This window comes from Tachysurus fulvidraco, chromosome 12, assembly GCF_022655615.1.
Source record: "Tachysurus fulvidraco isolate hzauxx_2018 chromosome 12, HZAU_PFXX_2.0, whole genome shotgun sequence".
Lineage (NCBI taxonomy): Eukaryota > Metazoa > Chordata > Actinopteri > Siluriformes > Bagridae > Tachysurus > Tachysurus fulvidraco.
Window position 1 is genome coordinate 1135722 of NC_062529.1, and position 13438 is coordinate 1149159.

At 45.7% G+C, this 13438-nt stretch overlaps 1 protein-coding gene across 11 annotated transcripts in view; it reads left to right on the plus strand.

The window, feature by feature from the left end:
- The window catches only part of efcab11 (EF-hand calcium binding domain 11), a 55402-nt gene that overhangs the window by 19847 nt on the left and 22117 nt on the right, over window positions 1-13438 (plus strand). For 2 of the 11 annotated variants that reach the window (XM_047821461.1, XM_027157060.2), the window contains exon 6: window positions 9783-9828. The exons of the other annotated variants lie outside the window; for them this stretch is intronic. In XM_047821461.1, coding sequence (XP_047677417.1) covers window positions 9783-9813 — 31 coding nt within the window. In that variant the 3' untranslated portion in view covers window positions 9814-9828. Of the gene's footprint in view, window positions 1-9782; window positions 9829-13438 lie in introns of those variants that run through there. 11 annotated transcript variants of the gene reach the window in all.

Here is a 13438-nt window from a genome sequence, read left to right on the forward strand (position 1 = left end):
AACTCTCTCCAGGGCAAGAGAGAAGTAAATAATACAGGATGTGTTCCATCTTCAGCTTCAAGCCAGACTAAGCAAAAGGAGCTAAGTAAATCCACTGGTCCTGTGTGTGTGTGCGTGTGTGTGTGTGTGTGCACATGTGCTCTTGTTTGTTTTGTGTGTAAATGTGTATGTACCGCATATGTGACGTATACACACATCACATCGTTCTGTATCTCTCTGTAGGGCTCATATAACTAATGTAAAAATCATATTACACAAAGATGCAGGTGCGAATTTCAATATTTTGAAATTCACCATTCAGTTTCAATGAAAAGTAGCCAATAGATTTCAGAGGGTTGTGAAATAGCAAGTGACGGCATCACAACACTGACGGAGGACTAACGAGGACCAGAGGTTAAGAGCAATATGCAAATTTACATTTACATTTCAAATAGCGAACAAAGTAGCTTTATGTCACTGAAACTCTTACAGCGTTACTTTCTCTTCTCTTACAGAAATAGAAATAATAGTCACTGTTATTTAAACCGTAGCTAGTCAGTACAGTATTAAGTTATTTTAACCTCTAGCTAACGTCATGTTTCCAAACCATAAATATATATCGTCGTGTTCTGAATATTATTTTGTTAGCACGTTTGCCTCACACCTACAGGGTCGGGGTTCGATTCCCGACTCCACCTTGTGTGTGTGGAGTTTGCATGTTCTCCCCGTGCCTCGGGGGTTTCCTCCGGGTACTCCGGTTTCCTCCCCCGTCCAAAGACATGCATGGTAGGTTGATTGGCATCTCTGGAAAATTGTCTGTAGTGTGTGTGTGTGTGAGTGAATGAGAGAGTGTGTGTGTGCCCTGCGATGGGTTGGCACTCCGTCCAGGGTGTATCCTGCCTTGATGCCCGATGACGCCTGAGATAGGCACAGGCTCCCCGTGACCCGAGAAGTTCGGATAAGCGGTAGGAAACGAATGAATGTTTGTTTTTGGTGCGTTCTGTGAGGCTTGCTCTCTGATCAGTACTCTGACGTAAGCGTATTCACCCGTCATGTCTGGGAATTTGATTTGGACAGGGAATAATCCAAGGTGGGAAGAACTGTGTGGGGTTTGTTTGTTTTTTTTTTGGCTGAAATGTGTGTACGTGAGTGGGAAAAGCAGAGCAGAAGCAGATACAGAAGCAGTGGCAGGAACAACGCCCTGTCTGTCAGTGTCACTTTGGAAGTGCTTTATATAACACACATGTCCTCAGCACAAGTCCTCACAGCCTTCCTTAACCAAAACGAGACACTTTCAGACAGAAGTGTGAAGAGCTGCCAGGCTTGTAAACGTGCCGCTCTGCCTCTACGACTGACTTTAACTAATCAGGCCCTTAAAAGAGCTTGTTACCTTTAAGGTAATTAAAGTGCTAATGAATGACCTGCCATTCTTTGCTGCACTCGGAGTAAAGGGCCCGGGGAAGGAGGCTCGCTGCCAGGGTTCTCCTGACATAACAAATGCTTTTTTTCCCCCCAAAGTAGATTTAGTTCTACATAACGTAAAGCCAAACAGACTTCAAAATACGCTCATAGTTATGCTTCACGTTCCATCTCATCTCTCTGACCTCGCATGCCCCTATTAACCGGGAAAGCATGCCTCAACCTTCGTAGGGCGCTTCGCTCTCATTATTCTGCCGTGTCCCAAACAAAAGTATGATTATAGTACTTCTCTTTGACACAGCCTATTATTTCTATTTGAATGAGTAGCCCTCGTAAGGCTGTGATGGATGGCAGTGGAGAGGAGATAAGAGCTGTCTGAGCCACTTAAAATCACAGTCTTGAAGGAGGCTCAGAGAACCGAAGCTCTAACCCCTGCTATTCATTAGAGGAACATAAGCAGTGGACGAACCCTTAAAGTCTCCGGTGTCCAGCAGCGCTACGTCTACACAAAAGACAAGCCTTTTTTCTTCTGTATCCTACAGTCAGGATTACAGAAAGAAATACAGAATAAATTATAAATAAGCAGACAAGGTAAAAAAGTATGTGCACCCTGACCATCACACTCATACTGTATATGCTTCTTCTCTGAAGTCTGGATCACATTCACGGTTGTACAGAACGTCTCTGTGTGCTGTAGCGACACGGTTTCTCTTCACGACAGCACCCCTGTGCACAAAGCCCCCGAGCTCCATGAAGACATGGTGGCTGTGGAGGTGAAGGTTGGAGTGAAGAACTCGAGTGTCCCGCACTGAGCCCTGACTCGGACTCGACACCACCGGAGGAAGCTGAAATAGAGTCTCCTCAATATCCCGACATCAGTCTGATCTCACTGATGCTCTCGTAGGATGAACGAGAACGAGCGCAAATCCACGTAGACGACATCTAGTGGAAAACCTTCAGAGAAGAGAACAGTTGAAATGAGACTCTATTGAGTCGGTTATTGTTCAGAATTCCACAGATCGATGAATCACACATACAACCCAGAGCTTAAGCAGACTTTCTTATGGATAGAAATAAGAATATCTCAATTTCCAAGCATAAAGCGGTGTCACTAATCACCGGCAGCCATCTTTCATCTCTGTTCCTTTCACAGTTCCTTATTTCTGCTCCGAACTGTCGAGTGTCTCTCAAGCCCAGGCTCCATATGATGGGTCAGAGGAACTTTGATCTCCACAGGCCTTATGTTGATTGTGAAGTTCTGCCAGTGGAGTGTGGACTCAGTGCCCAGTGCTCCCTGAAGGTCATCATGAAGTACTGAATGTTCTCCAGAGTAGACACAGTGGTGAGCATGTGGTGTCCATGACTGTCCTTTTTCTGTTTTTCTCGCCTGGATGACCGGCCCGAGGTTGTTTTTGGAAGAGATGCTTTGTCCCCCCCCAGCATTAGGTATGCGAATGAGAAAAAAGAGTGTTCCTGTACGAGCCCCCATGCTCCAAGCTGCAGGATCCTGTCTCGTGATTGGCTGCCGGTGTGTGGAGACTCCGGGGAACTGCAGGAAGGTCTCCCCCCCTCTCTCTCTCTCTCCCTCTCTCTCTCTCTCTCTCTCTCTCTCTCATCAGCCTTTCAGCTTTTACCTTTTTATTATTAAACATCCTCCACACGGAAGGTCTGCTTCAAAGCCACAGGCCATTAACTTTTCTGCACTTGAGATTTAAAGCAGAGTGTCTGACACAGATTGTGTAAAATTCATCCGCTTTCCCCCAGAGGCTTAAGAAACGAGTGGAAAAAATGAAGCCTAGAGCATGTTTGAAGGTTTTTAACCATCATGACCTGTGGACTTGCGAAGGCCCAATGATTGTTTTAAGTCAGCGTATATAACATTTTATAAGAACGGTCGTCCCACATGCTGGAAATAATAGACATACAATACCTGTATTTAACAGGTCTAACGGGAACAAACATTAGCTACACGGCAGTCAAAAGACTAGCTTGAAATATCAACACATTACTCTTAAAAACGGGGGGGCACGGTGGCTTAGTGGTTAGCACGTTCGCCTCACACCTCCAGGGTCGGGGGTTCGATTCTCGCCTCCGCCTTGTGTGTGTGGAGTTTGCATGTTCTCCCCGTGCCTCGGGGGTTTCCTCCGGGTACTCCGGTTTCCTCCCCCGGTCCAAAGACATGCATGGTAGGTTGAATGGCATCTCTGGAAAATTGTCCGTAGTGTGTGAGTTTGTGTGTGAATGAGAGTGTGTGTGTGCCCTGTGATGGGTTGGCACTCCGTCCAGGGTGTATCCTGCCTCGATGCCCGATGACACCTGAGATAGGCACAGGCTCCCCGTGACCAGAGAAGTTCGGATAAGCGGTAGAAAATGAATGAATGAATGAATGAATGAATACTCTTAAAAACAGACAAATTCACTGTTGTGAAACATTAAAAAAAAGTTAGTTCCTGTTCTAACAGTCATTCTTTCTTGAAGAGGAGAAAGCAGAAGTTTTTACCAAGAAACGGCGAAGCGTGAACTCTTTCGTCTTGATTTGTCCAGAACGTTCCATAGATCTTGCACATGAACACAGGAGACGATTTGTCTTTAATCACGCCGCTATCACATCTCGGTTAAAGAAGACTCCAAAAAAAAAAATCATCTAGTTACTCCGAGGCTGATGATATCATATCGTTGTTGGTACTGGCTGAGATCCAAAGCTCTGATACCAATCTAACAATTTAATGCGTCTATGTATTTAAAACCAGGCCACTGAACAGTACAGTTTTACTTAATATCCTTATTATTCTACAGTATCTGCAGGGTTCTGCCGAAGCTTTGTTATATTTCTGGCTCTTGTATCTAGTCCCGAACATTCCAGTAGAGAATTGCAGACTGGCTTTTAGATGAGGTACATAAGTACAAGACAGATTCTACACATGCCGCGGTCTTCCTGCAGACTGCATCGGGAGTTGTTGGAAGAAAAACGACTTTGACCGGATTACATTTCTTTGGCGGTACACGAGCAAGGGCAGCTTTACACACATGAATTAAACATTAGCCGGGGAAAGGAAAAGTTTTCCTCGAACATGGCACCGTATTTTTTTTTTTTCGCTTCCAGAGAGAAGCCGGAAATCGAGCGGCGCAACAGCCGTTTTATTTCTATACGTCTCTAAAAGCTCCCAGTCAGATTCAGATTATTCTTGGCTCTCCGGGCTGTCAAGCAGACGTGTGTCTCGCTTTTTCTCTTTTCTCAGTCTGTTTGCAGACAGACAGAAAAAAAGAGAGCGAGAGATGGAAATAGTATTAAAATGTCATTCCTCAAAACGATCAAAACGGATAACCGCAAGGATCGTCCTATGAATAAAGCTATCAGACTCGCACAGGTGTAATTATCATGTCCAGGCAGGAAAGGGAAGACAGGACTCCTCGCATTTCGCACCAATTATCACACTGCAGCGTGGACAAGCGAGCAGCCACTGCAGACCGAATAAAGGATCACGCTCGGCATGCAGTCAGCATGGTGTGTGTGTGTGTGTGTACGTATATAAGGACAAAGCGCGAGCGTGTAATATCTTCGTTCGGTACCGACGTCAAACAAACAGCTGATGCGCCTCCCCACGCACCTCCTCACACCGCTCCTCCTCACACCAAGGTGAAGCGGACTCCTCTGTAGTTCCCTTCAAAGGAAGTAGAACGAGAAAATTGTTTGCAGCGGGCTCTCCCGCACGCGCTCAGCGGTCGTCCTCAGCCGTTGTCTTGGAAACAGAACTTCAGCCGCTCGTAGATATGACATTCTATCAATCTTCTCATCCGGGGAAGGATCGCATGTAGCACATCAGCGGAGGACGAGAAAGCACCGGCGAAGGAAGGTACTCGAGCTTTAGGCACCTTCGTGGGTGCATTTCACTCGGGGGGTCGTCGCAGCACAAGCCCCATCTCATGCCAATTAAAGAGTGCACCAAGCCGGTTAGAGCTCGCCCGTCTCTGTCTCGCAGAGCCGGAGAAATAAACACGTTAAATGGTGTGATTAATCCATCTCACAGAGCCATGGAAACAGTAAGCTGCTGGGTTGTGATAATGAAGACACGGGTCTCTGTGGAAGGTGTGTGTGTGTGTGTGTGTGGGGTGGTCTTGGTGTGTTAACAAACCTGGAAGGGCGTTCAAGGTTCTAGTCCACATGCCCACCAGGACGAGCGCTCCTACAGTATAACAGCTCAGCACCACATTTAACGCTTCCTTAACATTCAGAAGATTCTTCTTTTCTGCTTTCTACCTTTTTTTTTTTTTTTTTTCATCCTGCATGTTTTACAGCTCGCTTTCACACTTGCTGTTTTTTTTTTTCCACCTGAAAAATCACTTGACGGAGCTCCTTTTGTGCCGGTATGAGAAAAAAATGAAAGAAGGAACGGTTCACGCAGCATGCTCACTGTAACCATGACAACATTCTTACCGGTCCTAGCTAGTGCCAGCTAACCAGCTTGAGCTCTAGATTAGATTTATTATCATCGGTAATGCATATGACGTAAAAGCAAAACACACACATTGTTTTTACTTCCAAAATATCTGCAATGATTGTTTTTTTCATTCGACCTAAATCCACAAATCTCACACACTAACACTGACTTATCTTCCACTAGCACTTTGTACTAGCACCTCGTTCGATTTTCTCGCAGTTTCGCCCGATCGATCGGCTACGTACTTCTGTAGTCTGTCACCGCACACACGTGCTTTGAATCTCGGACCTTTTCTACACTTCTAATACATCACACAATGCATTCTGAAAACAAAGACCTGATTAATTGAAGCTATTGAAGCACCATCCATACCGTACACCAACATATCAGACATCTAGATAAAGGATGACGTCATTCCGTACACTTCCAACGCCGCTTTGAGCCTCTACTGTCCCTCTGACTTTTATGTTTTAAAAGTCTTATGGAGGGAAATTTTATATTAAACATTGCCTTTTAGAAAGGGGGGGCACGGTGGCTTAGTGGTTAGCACGTTCGCCTCACACCTCCAGGGTCGGGGGTTCGATTCCCGCCTCCGCCTTGTGTGTGTGGAGTTTGCATGTTCTCACCGTGCCTCGGGGGTTTCCTCCGGGTACTCCGGTTTCCTCCCCCGGTCCAAAGACATGCATGGTAGGTTGATTGGCATCTCTGGGAAATTGTCCGTAGTGTGTGAGTGTGTGAGTGAATGAGAGTGTGTGTGTGCCCTGTGATGGGTTGGCACTCCGTCCAGGGTGTATCCTGCCTCGATGCCCGATGACGCCTGAGATAGGCACAGGCTCCCCGTGACCCGAGAAGTTCGGATAAGCGGTAGAAAATGAATGAATGAATGCCCTTTTAGAAACGTTTTGTGTCCAAGCACATTAGAAACCCAAGCAGTGAGATTAAACACTCGGCTAAAAAGCTGAACCCTCTCATCAGTTTCACTCGATCCTTGTTGTTATGGTAACAGTGGTTCGGCTCGGTTTGTACGTTATAGCGTCTTTACACACTGCTGAGATTAGGACACGTATAAACAGTTTATTCCCAATCTGCATTCGGAACAAATCCATTCATATTGGGGGAAAATCTTTGGGTTAGGGGTTAGGGGTAGTTAGCACAACATTGTGCTACTCCTAATATACTCCTTAACTCCTAATATATTTCTATTTAAAATACACAGTGCTAAGCTACAAACTAGCAGATATCTAATAGGCTAGCTTTTAGCTATATATCCTTAGATATCTAATAGTCAAGCCTTTCTGGTGAAACCCCGGTGAAGGTGTAGAGATGTTCCTACGTTCGAATAACGAAACAATTCTTGTTCTTATTCTTATTACTGTTTATTATGTCCTTATACCCCCCCGGAAACGACTCTCTTCCTCTATCCATATTTCATCACGTCAGCTAGTGAGATCAAAAAAAGGTTACGATCGTGCCTCGGACCCCCCAACAGGTCCCACCCAAGACTCCGTATCAAACCCGAGCTAGGTTCAGTAAGGAGATCTGAGGCAGATTATACACTGGGAGCGCCTCGAGCAAGGGCACGGGTTATCGCCGAGCCGAGACAGGCTCCTATTCCATTTGTGTGGAGACGGAAAGACCAGCACTCCACTTACAGGATAGAGAGAGAGACAGAGAGAGAGAGAGAGAGAGAGAGAGTAGCGTAAATAAGCCACACACTTCCTGCTGGGAGACGATAAACAACAACAACAACAAAAACAGGAGTTTGTTTCACTTCAATCGGCACTGCTCCAGTTCAGGTAAAGTAGAAACAAACATCTCTCGTGTTTATCTGCTGTTGACATTTCAGCTGCCTGCCTCCTCAGAGAGAGAGAGAGCGAGAGACGTAAAAGCATCACTCTTCTCCTTCTTCTACTGTATTTTAACAGCAGAACTGACTCTCTCTCTCTCTCTCTCTCTCTCTCTCTCTCTCTCTCTCTCTCTTCTCTGAGCCGAGGTTGAACTTCCTTTTCCTCAGACTTGTCTTTGAACGTAACTCTAGAGTTCCTCTCTGTGGTAGGCCCAGACTGTGTTAAAAGCACTGCTCTGACTGACAGGCTGATGGAGCTGTCTCAGAGTATTTGGCTCCTTTTCCCCTTTGCTGAATTCCTGCCCCTGACGGGTAGCCCCGGTTTCTGCGATATTTTTGTTGGGGGCAATTAGACTCTGATTTCAAGGAGCTCAAATCCACAGAGTGACCGTTAACCATTCGGCCACGATGGGAACACGGTCACACGCTTGTTCAGATCCTCCTCGGTTTCCTCCTTTGCTGCGACAGGACACCGTGTCGGTCAGTCCCTCTATGTGTGTGTGTGTGTGTGTGTGTGTGTGTGTGTGTGTGTGTGTGTGTGTGTTTTTCATGACTCCGCTCTCCCCCATTGTGTTATTTTGCACAGGAGCAGATGGGCTCTCAGCGTAAAGTGCTCTTTTTTTTGCCCAGTCACCGGGAGCACACAGCGCCGCATGTTATAAAGGATATACTGCTCCGCTTCTGCAAATAGAGCACAATCTGTTACGCCGTCACTTTCCGAGGGCTCTGCAAGGGATTTGTTGTAAAAAAATGGTTTGACGTTCGTGTGTACAACCTCACACACAACGCAAACAAATACTCTCACTATATTTCAAAGGAAATGCCTGTTTTGTTAGCAAACACCACCCATCAAACCCACCTCAAAACATCCTCTCCGTTCAGTGTGTCATCATTTCATTTTACTTAACTTCACTCTGCTACAAATCTTTACACATCTGAAAGCTCTCCTGCCTCAGCAAAATCACTCAGAGAAGTACCCCAGGTGAAGGGACGGGGTCTAGACTTCTACCCCATCAAACAAACCGTTTAAAAAAAAACACCAAAATAGAAATAAAATACATAAATAAAAAATACCAAAAATATACTTTTTTATTTATTCACTAAAATTATTTTCTTTCATTCATTCATCTTCTACCGCTTATCCGAACTTCTCGGGTCACGGGGAGCCTGTGCCTATCTCAGGCGTCATCGGGCATCGAGGCAGGATACACCCTGGACGGAGTGCCAACCCATCGCAGGGCACACACACACTCTCATTCACTCACACACACACTCTCATTCACTCACACACACTACGGACAATTTTCCAGAGATGCCAATCAACCTACCATGCATGTCTTTGGACCGAGGGAGGAAACCGGAGTACCCGGAGGAAACCCCCGAGGCACGGGGAGAACATGCAAACTCCACACACACAAGGCGGAGGCGGGAATCGAACCCCCGACCCTGGTGGTGTGAGGCGAACATGCTGACCACTAAGCCACCGTGCCCCCACCCTAAAATTATTTTCCTTATTTTAATTCAATCTTAAACTAAATAATTATGTCAATTTTTCTCCCCAGTATTTACATTAAAAAAAAAAATCTACATTATAACCCACATGTTATATATTTGTTCTTCTTTTTGTTAAACTGTTTTTTTTTCTGCTTCTTTTCCTTTCTCATCCATTAATGGGCCTTATGATAGGAAAAAAAAAGCAGTACTGGAAAAGCAGGCCTCTCTCGCTCTGTGTGTGTGTGTGTGTGTGTGTGTGTGTGTGTGTGTGTGTTCTGAGAGGATTAAATGATTACCATCTCACAATGCTCCTGATCTTATAATCAAGTTCAGAATGCCACGAGCGACCTCTTAGTGAAGTGATTAGGGCTTTGCACAGATGTGCCCGAGGCCTAATGGAGGCGGTCAACTCTTCTGCTGATAGGCGAGGAGTTTCCATTGGCTGGCTGGACGTTAGCGACGGACACGTTACATTCCGGCGCAGCTCCCAGTCCGTGAGCTCTCCCCTGGCAACGGGAGATTATGCATCTCTGTGTCTGTGCCGAAGCTTTCCGGTTAAACCCCGAATACACTGCGACATATTTCTGCTTTAATCTCTTTTCCAGGCCACACTGCTATCTCAGGCCAATGACATGAAGAGAGGAAGAAGCACAGGGAAGGAAACAGAGGGGGACTTTTACCCTACAGACCGCTTCGGTGTCCGTGAGCAAAAAGACACGTGTAACTGGATAAGATTCCGCAAAATGGTGCTAAGCAATGATGTGGAATGTAATCAGCTGGGGTTTACATATCTCATAGAATCTCAGTTTACCTCTTTTGATGCTTTGTCATTTGTGGGATTATTCAATAAACAGAATTTTACAATAACAACATGAAGGAAGGGGGGGGGGCACGGTGGCTTAGTGGTTAGCCCCTTCGCCTCACACCTCCAGGGTCGGGGGTTCGATTCCCACCTCTGCCTTGTGTGTGTGGAGTTTGCATGTTCTCACCGTGCCTCGGGGGTTTCCTCCGGGTACTCCGGTTTCCTCCCCCGGTCCAAAGACATGCATGGTAGGTTGATTGGCATCTCTGGAAAATTGTCCGTAGTGTGTGAGTGTGTGAGTGAATGAGAGTGTGTGTGTGTGCCCTGTGATGGGTTGGCACTCCGTCCAGGGCGTATCCTGCCTCGATGCCCGATGACGCCTGAGATAGGCACAGGCTCCCCGTGACCCGAGAAGTTCGGATAAGCGGTAGGAAATGAATGAATGAATGAACATCAAGGACGTCGTCGCGGCTGAAAACCGAGGCGCCGCCCAACCAAATGACATAAACTCATTTTTAAGCTAAGGTTAATTTTAGCAAAACATGTCTATTATAGACAAACGTGACCTAGATCTCTCATGGTAACTGGCTCATTTCTTGATTTTAAGTGAGCTATGAACTTTTATAAATACCTGTAAATTAATTATGCTAATATTAGCTGATTCTACCGCACGGATCTGACTGATGATCAGTTTGCTGTTTAAACAAATGTGTTTATGATAACTGGAACTAGGGAAGTCATGGCCTAATGGTTAGAGAGTCTGACTCCTAACCATAAGGTTGTGGGTTCGAGTCTAGGGCCTGCAATACCACGACTGAAGTGCCCTTGAGCAAGGCACCGAGCCCCCCCCAACTGATCCCCGGGTGCTGCGGCATAAATGGCTGCCCACTGCTCCGGGTGTGTGTTCACCGTGTGTGTGTTTACTGCTGTGTGTGTGTGTGTGTGCACTTCGGATGGGTTAAACGCAGAGAACAAATTCTGAGTACGGGTCACCATACTTAGCCGTACGTCACGTCACTTTTCACTTTCACTCGTTTAGACTCACCACAGTGTCGTGTCACATGTCTCACTCAGGGCCTGTTCTAATTTTAGTGACAGTGTGTACGCTTTAATTTATGTCTTAGAGAAGGGTTTAGAAATTCCTAGTACGACGAACGTACATAAGAGGACGGTTTCTTTCCTAACCGGGTTTCGCGTTCAAATTTTTACGACTTCAATTAATTGCAGATTTGCTTTGTAGTGTCTCTGAGGCTCAGAAAGCAGGCTTCCCTAAGCAGCCATTAAGAAGCGTCTTCAAGCGCCGGAGAAGCAGGGCAGCGTCCTCATCACTTACTTTCTAATCAGAAGCCTTTGAAGACGGAGCGCGCCCCGAGGCAGCGCGTCTTAAAGGAAGGATCTTGCACGGCGCACCTTGCATCGGATGTGTCACGATCAATTTGTTGTAATTGTCTAAAACAGTAGCAGAGCCTCTTTCTCCATCTGTTAGCGATGACCTTAGAGCGTGCGGAGCAGCTCCACTGTGAGCGATCCTGCAGGAAATTCAGCCGTGCCTCTCTCATCTCCTCGTACAGCCGGTGAACCAGGCTGCTGTAGTAGACAGAGATACACTTATGTTTTTTAAATGATTGACAGCAAATATCGATAGCTTAAAAAAAAATCGCTCGCAGCGATAGACTTCCTTTCACTTCCTCCTGACTAACTTCCTGCCCTCTGTTGAAGCTGCACATGGGAGATTTCCCACCTCCGGGCTGGCGTAAAGTAAACAGAGCACTGGAATGAAGAAATTAACCAAATTCATTTAAATCACTTCATTTTTCAAGTGAGTTTTTTTCCCCCAAGGTTATTAATACCGCAAGTTTATAAACGTGTTTAAACATTACATATCACACCTTTAAATATTGTAGCTCGGGCTGAAGGTTAAATCCAGGGTGCGTACGAAATTAAACGCGATGATCCGAGCGCTCTGCGTCGCCTCGACAGCGCAGAGTAAATCATTCAGATTTGAAGGGTTTTCGACTCACTTCTATGTGTATAAAACATTTAATAACATATAATAACGCACGAGCGCTACATCGTCAGCCGAGGCGGACGTTTACAGCTCACTTCTTTGGGTTGGCTCACTTGGGTTGCCAATAATACAGTAATAACACTGTATGTTTTTACAGAATGTTCTAGTTAGTATTTTCGGAGTTCCTGACCTAGTGAACTAGCATGAGGATGTGTTTTTGTTCCAGACTCCGAGGGCCTTTTTACCCCTGGTCACTTCGTGTGTTGTCTCTGATCCGATAGTCGTCTGATTTGTTAAAACTGTCCCATTTACATCAGGCCACATAAAGTCGTCTCGGCGAATCGGATATCGACCCGATCTTTCTACTCCCGCCCAAAATGCTAATATATTTTACCTCATTTCTGGGGTAATTGAAATGGAACACACTTTGGTGTATGTGGTTTTCAGAACGCGATCAAAAAGAAGACGAAAAAACTCGTTACGACGTTTATGCTACACAAAACAACGTTTACTGTTTGCTGCGTTTTCACTGGCGGCAGCAGCACGTTTTAAGCCCCGACGAGACGCCTGGGTGAAAGGTCACCTGCGAGTGACGTATTTCTGTTTGGGAGGAGTATAGCGCTGACATATGTGGCTTGAACAACCACATGCATTTACACCTGTCCAGTTTCATCTGAAACGCGTCCCAGACCTCCTCCTGAAGGGGTTTGTACCATCGGGTTTATATACGTCTCCAAAACGTTTCGGAGGGCATTTAGACCTGTTTTTTTACCATCGGATAGATATCGGATCACAGAAAACGCAGGAAGTGACCAGGTGTAAAAAGCCCCTAAGCATTTCTGTAGGTCGAGTCTGGATGAGGGAGTCTGTGAAACGCTATAAAAGTAATACAGTACACACAGTTTAAGCCTGACGGCGTATCTCAGATACTGTACAAGTTTACGACAAACTCGTTTTAGTCGCTCGAATATTAACACAAAGATTTCCATATTGTTAGTTAAGGTCAAAGTGGGAACAGCTCCTTAAAGCTGTCGGTACATCGGGTTCATTAATATACCTCAGGTTTACAAAAAGAAGTGCTACAGAGGGTTCTGAGGGTTCTAATAAACCTGGATAAAAAAAGTTCATTAAAAAAAACTAGATTAAAAAAGTGACATTCAAACGCTGTTATAATCTCTCAAGTCATCAGAGGAAACTTGACAGGATTCATCTAAGCAGGGACTTCATTCACAGTGAGCGCTAATCACATCCTGTCAAATTATCAGAGCCGAGCGGTTAACAAATATTAGCCCATCATTCTGCAGCCCACTCAAAAACTGTTTGGATGTTGCTAATAGAGCTCCAAATCTGACACGAAGGAGGCGCCAGCAGCCTTAAGCAGAGACGTGGAGACGGATTTCTCTTCTGCTTTCTGTTGCCGCCTGACACGGTGCTGGGTATTTCTGGATATT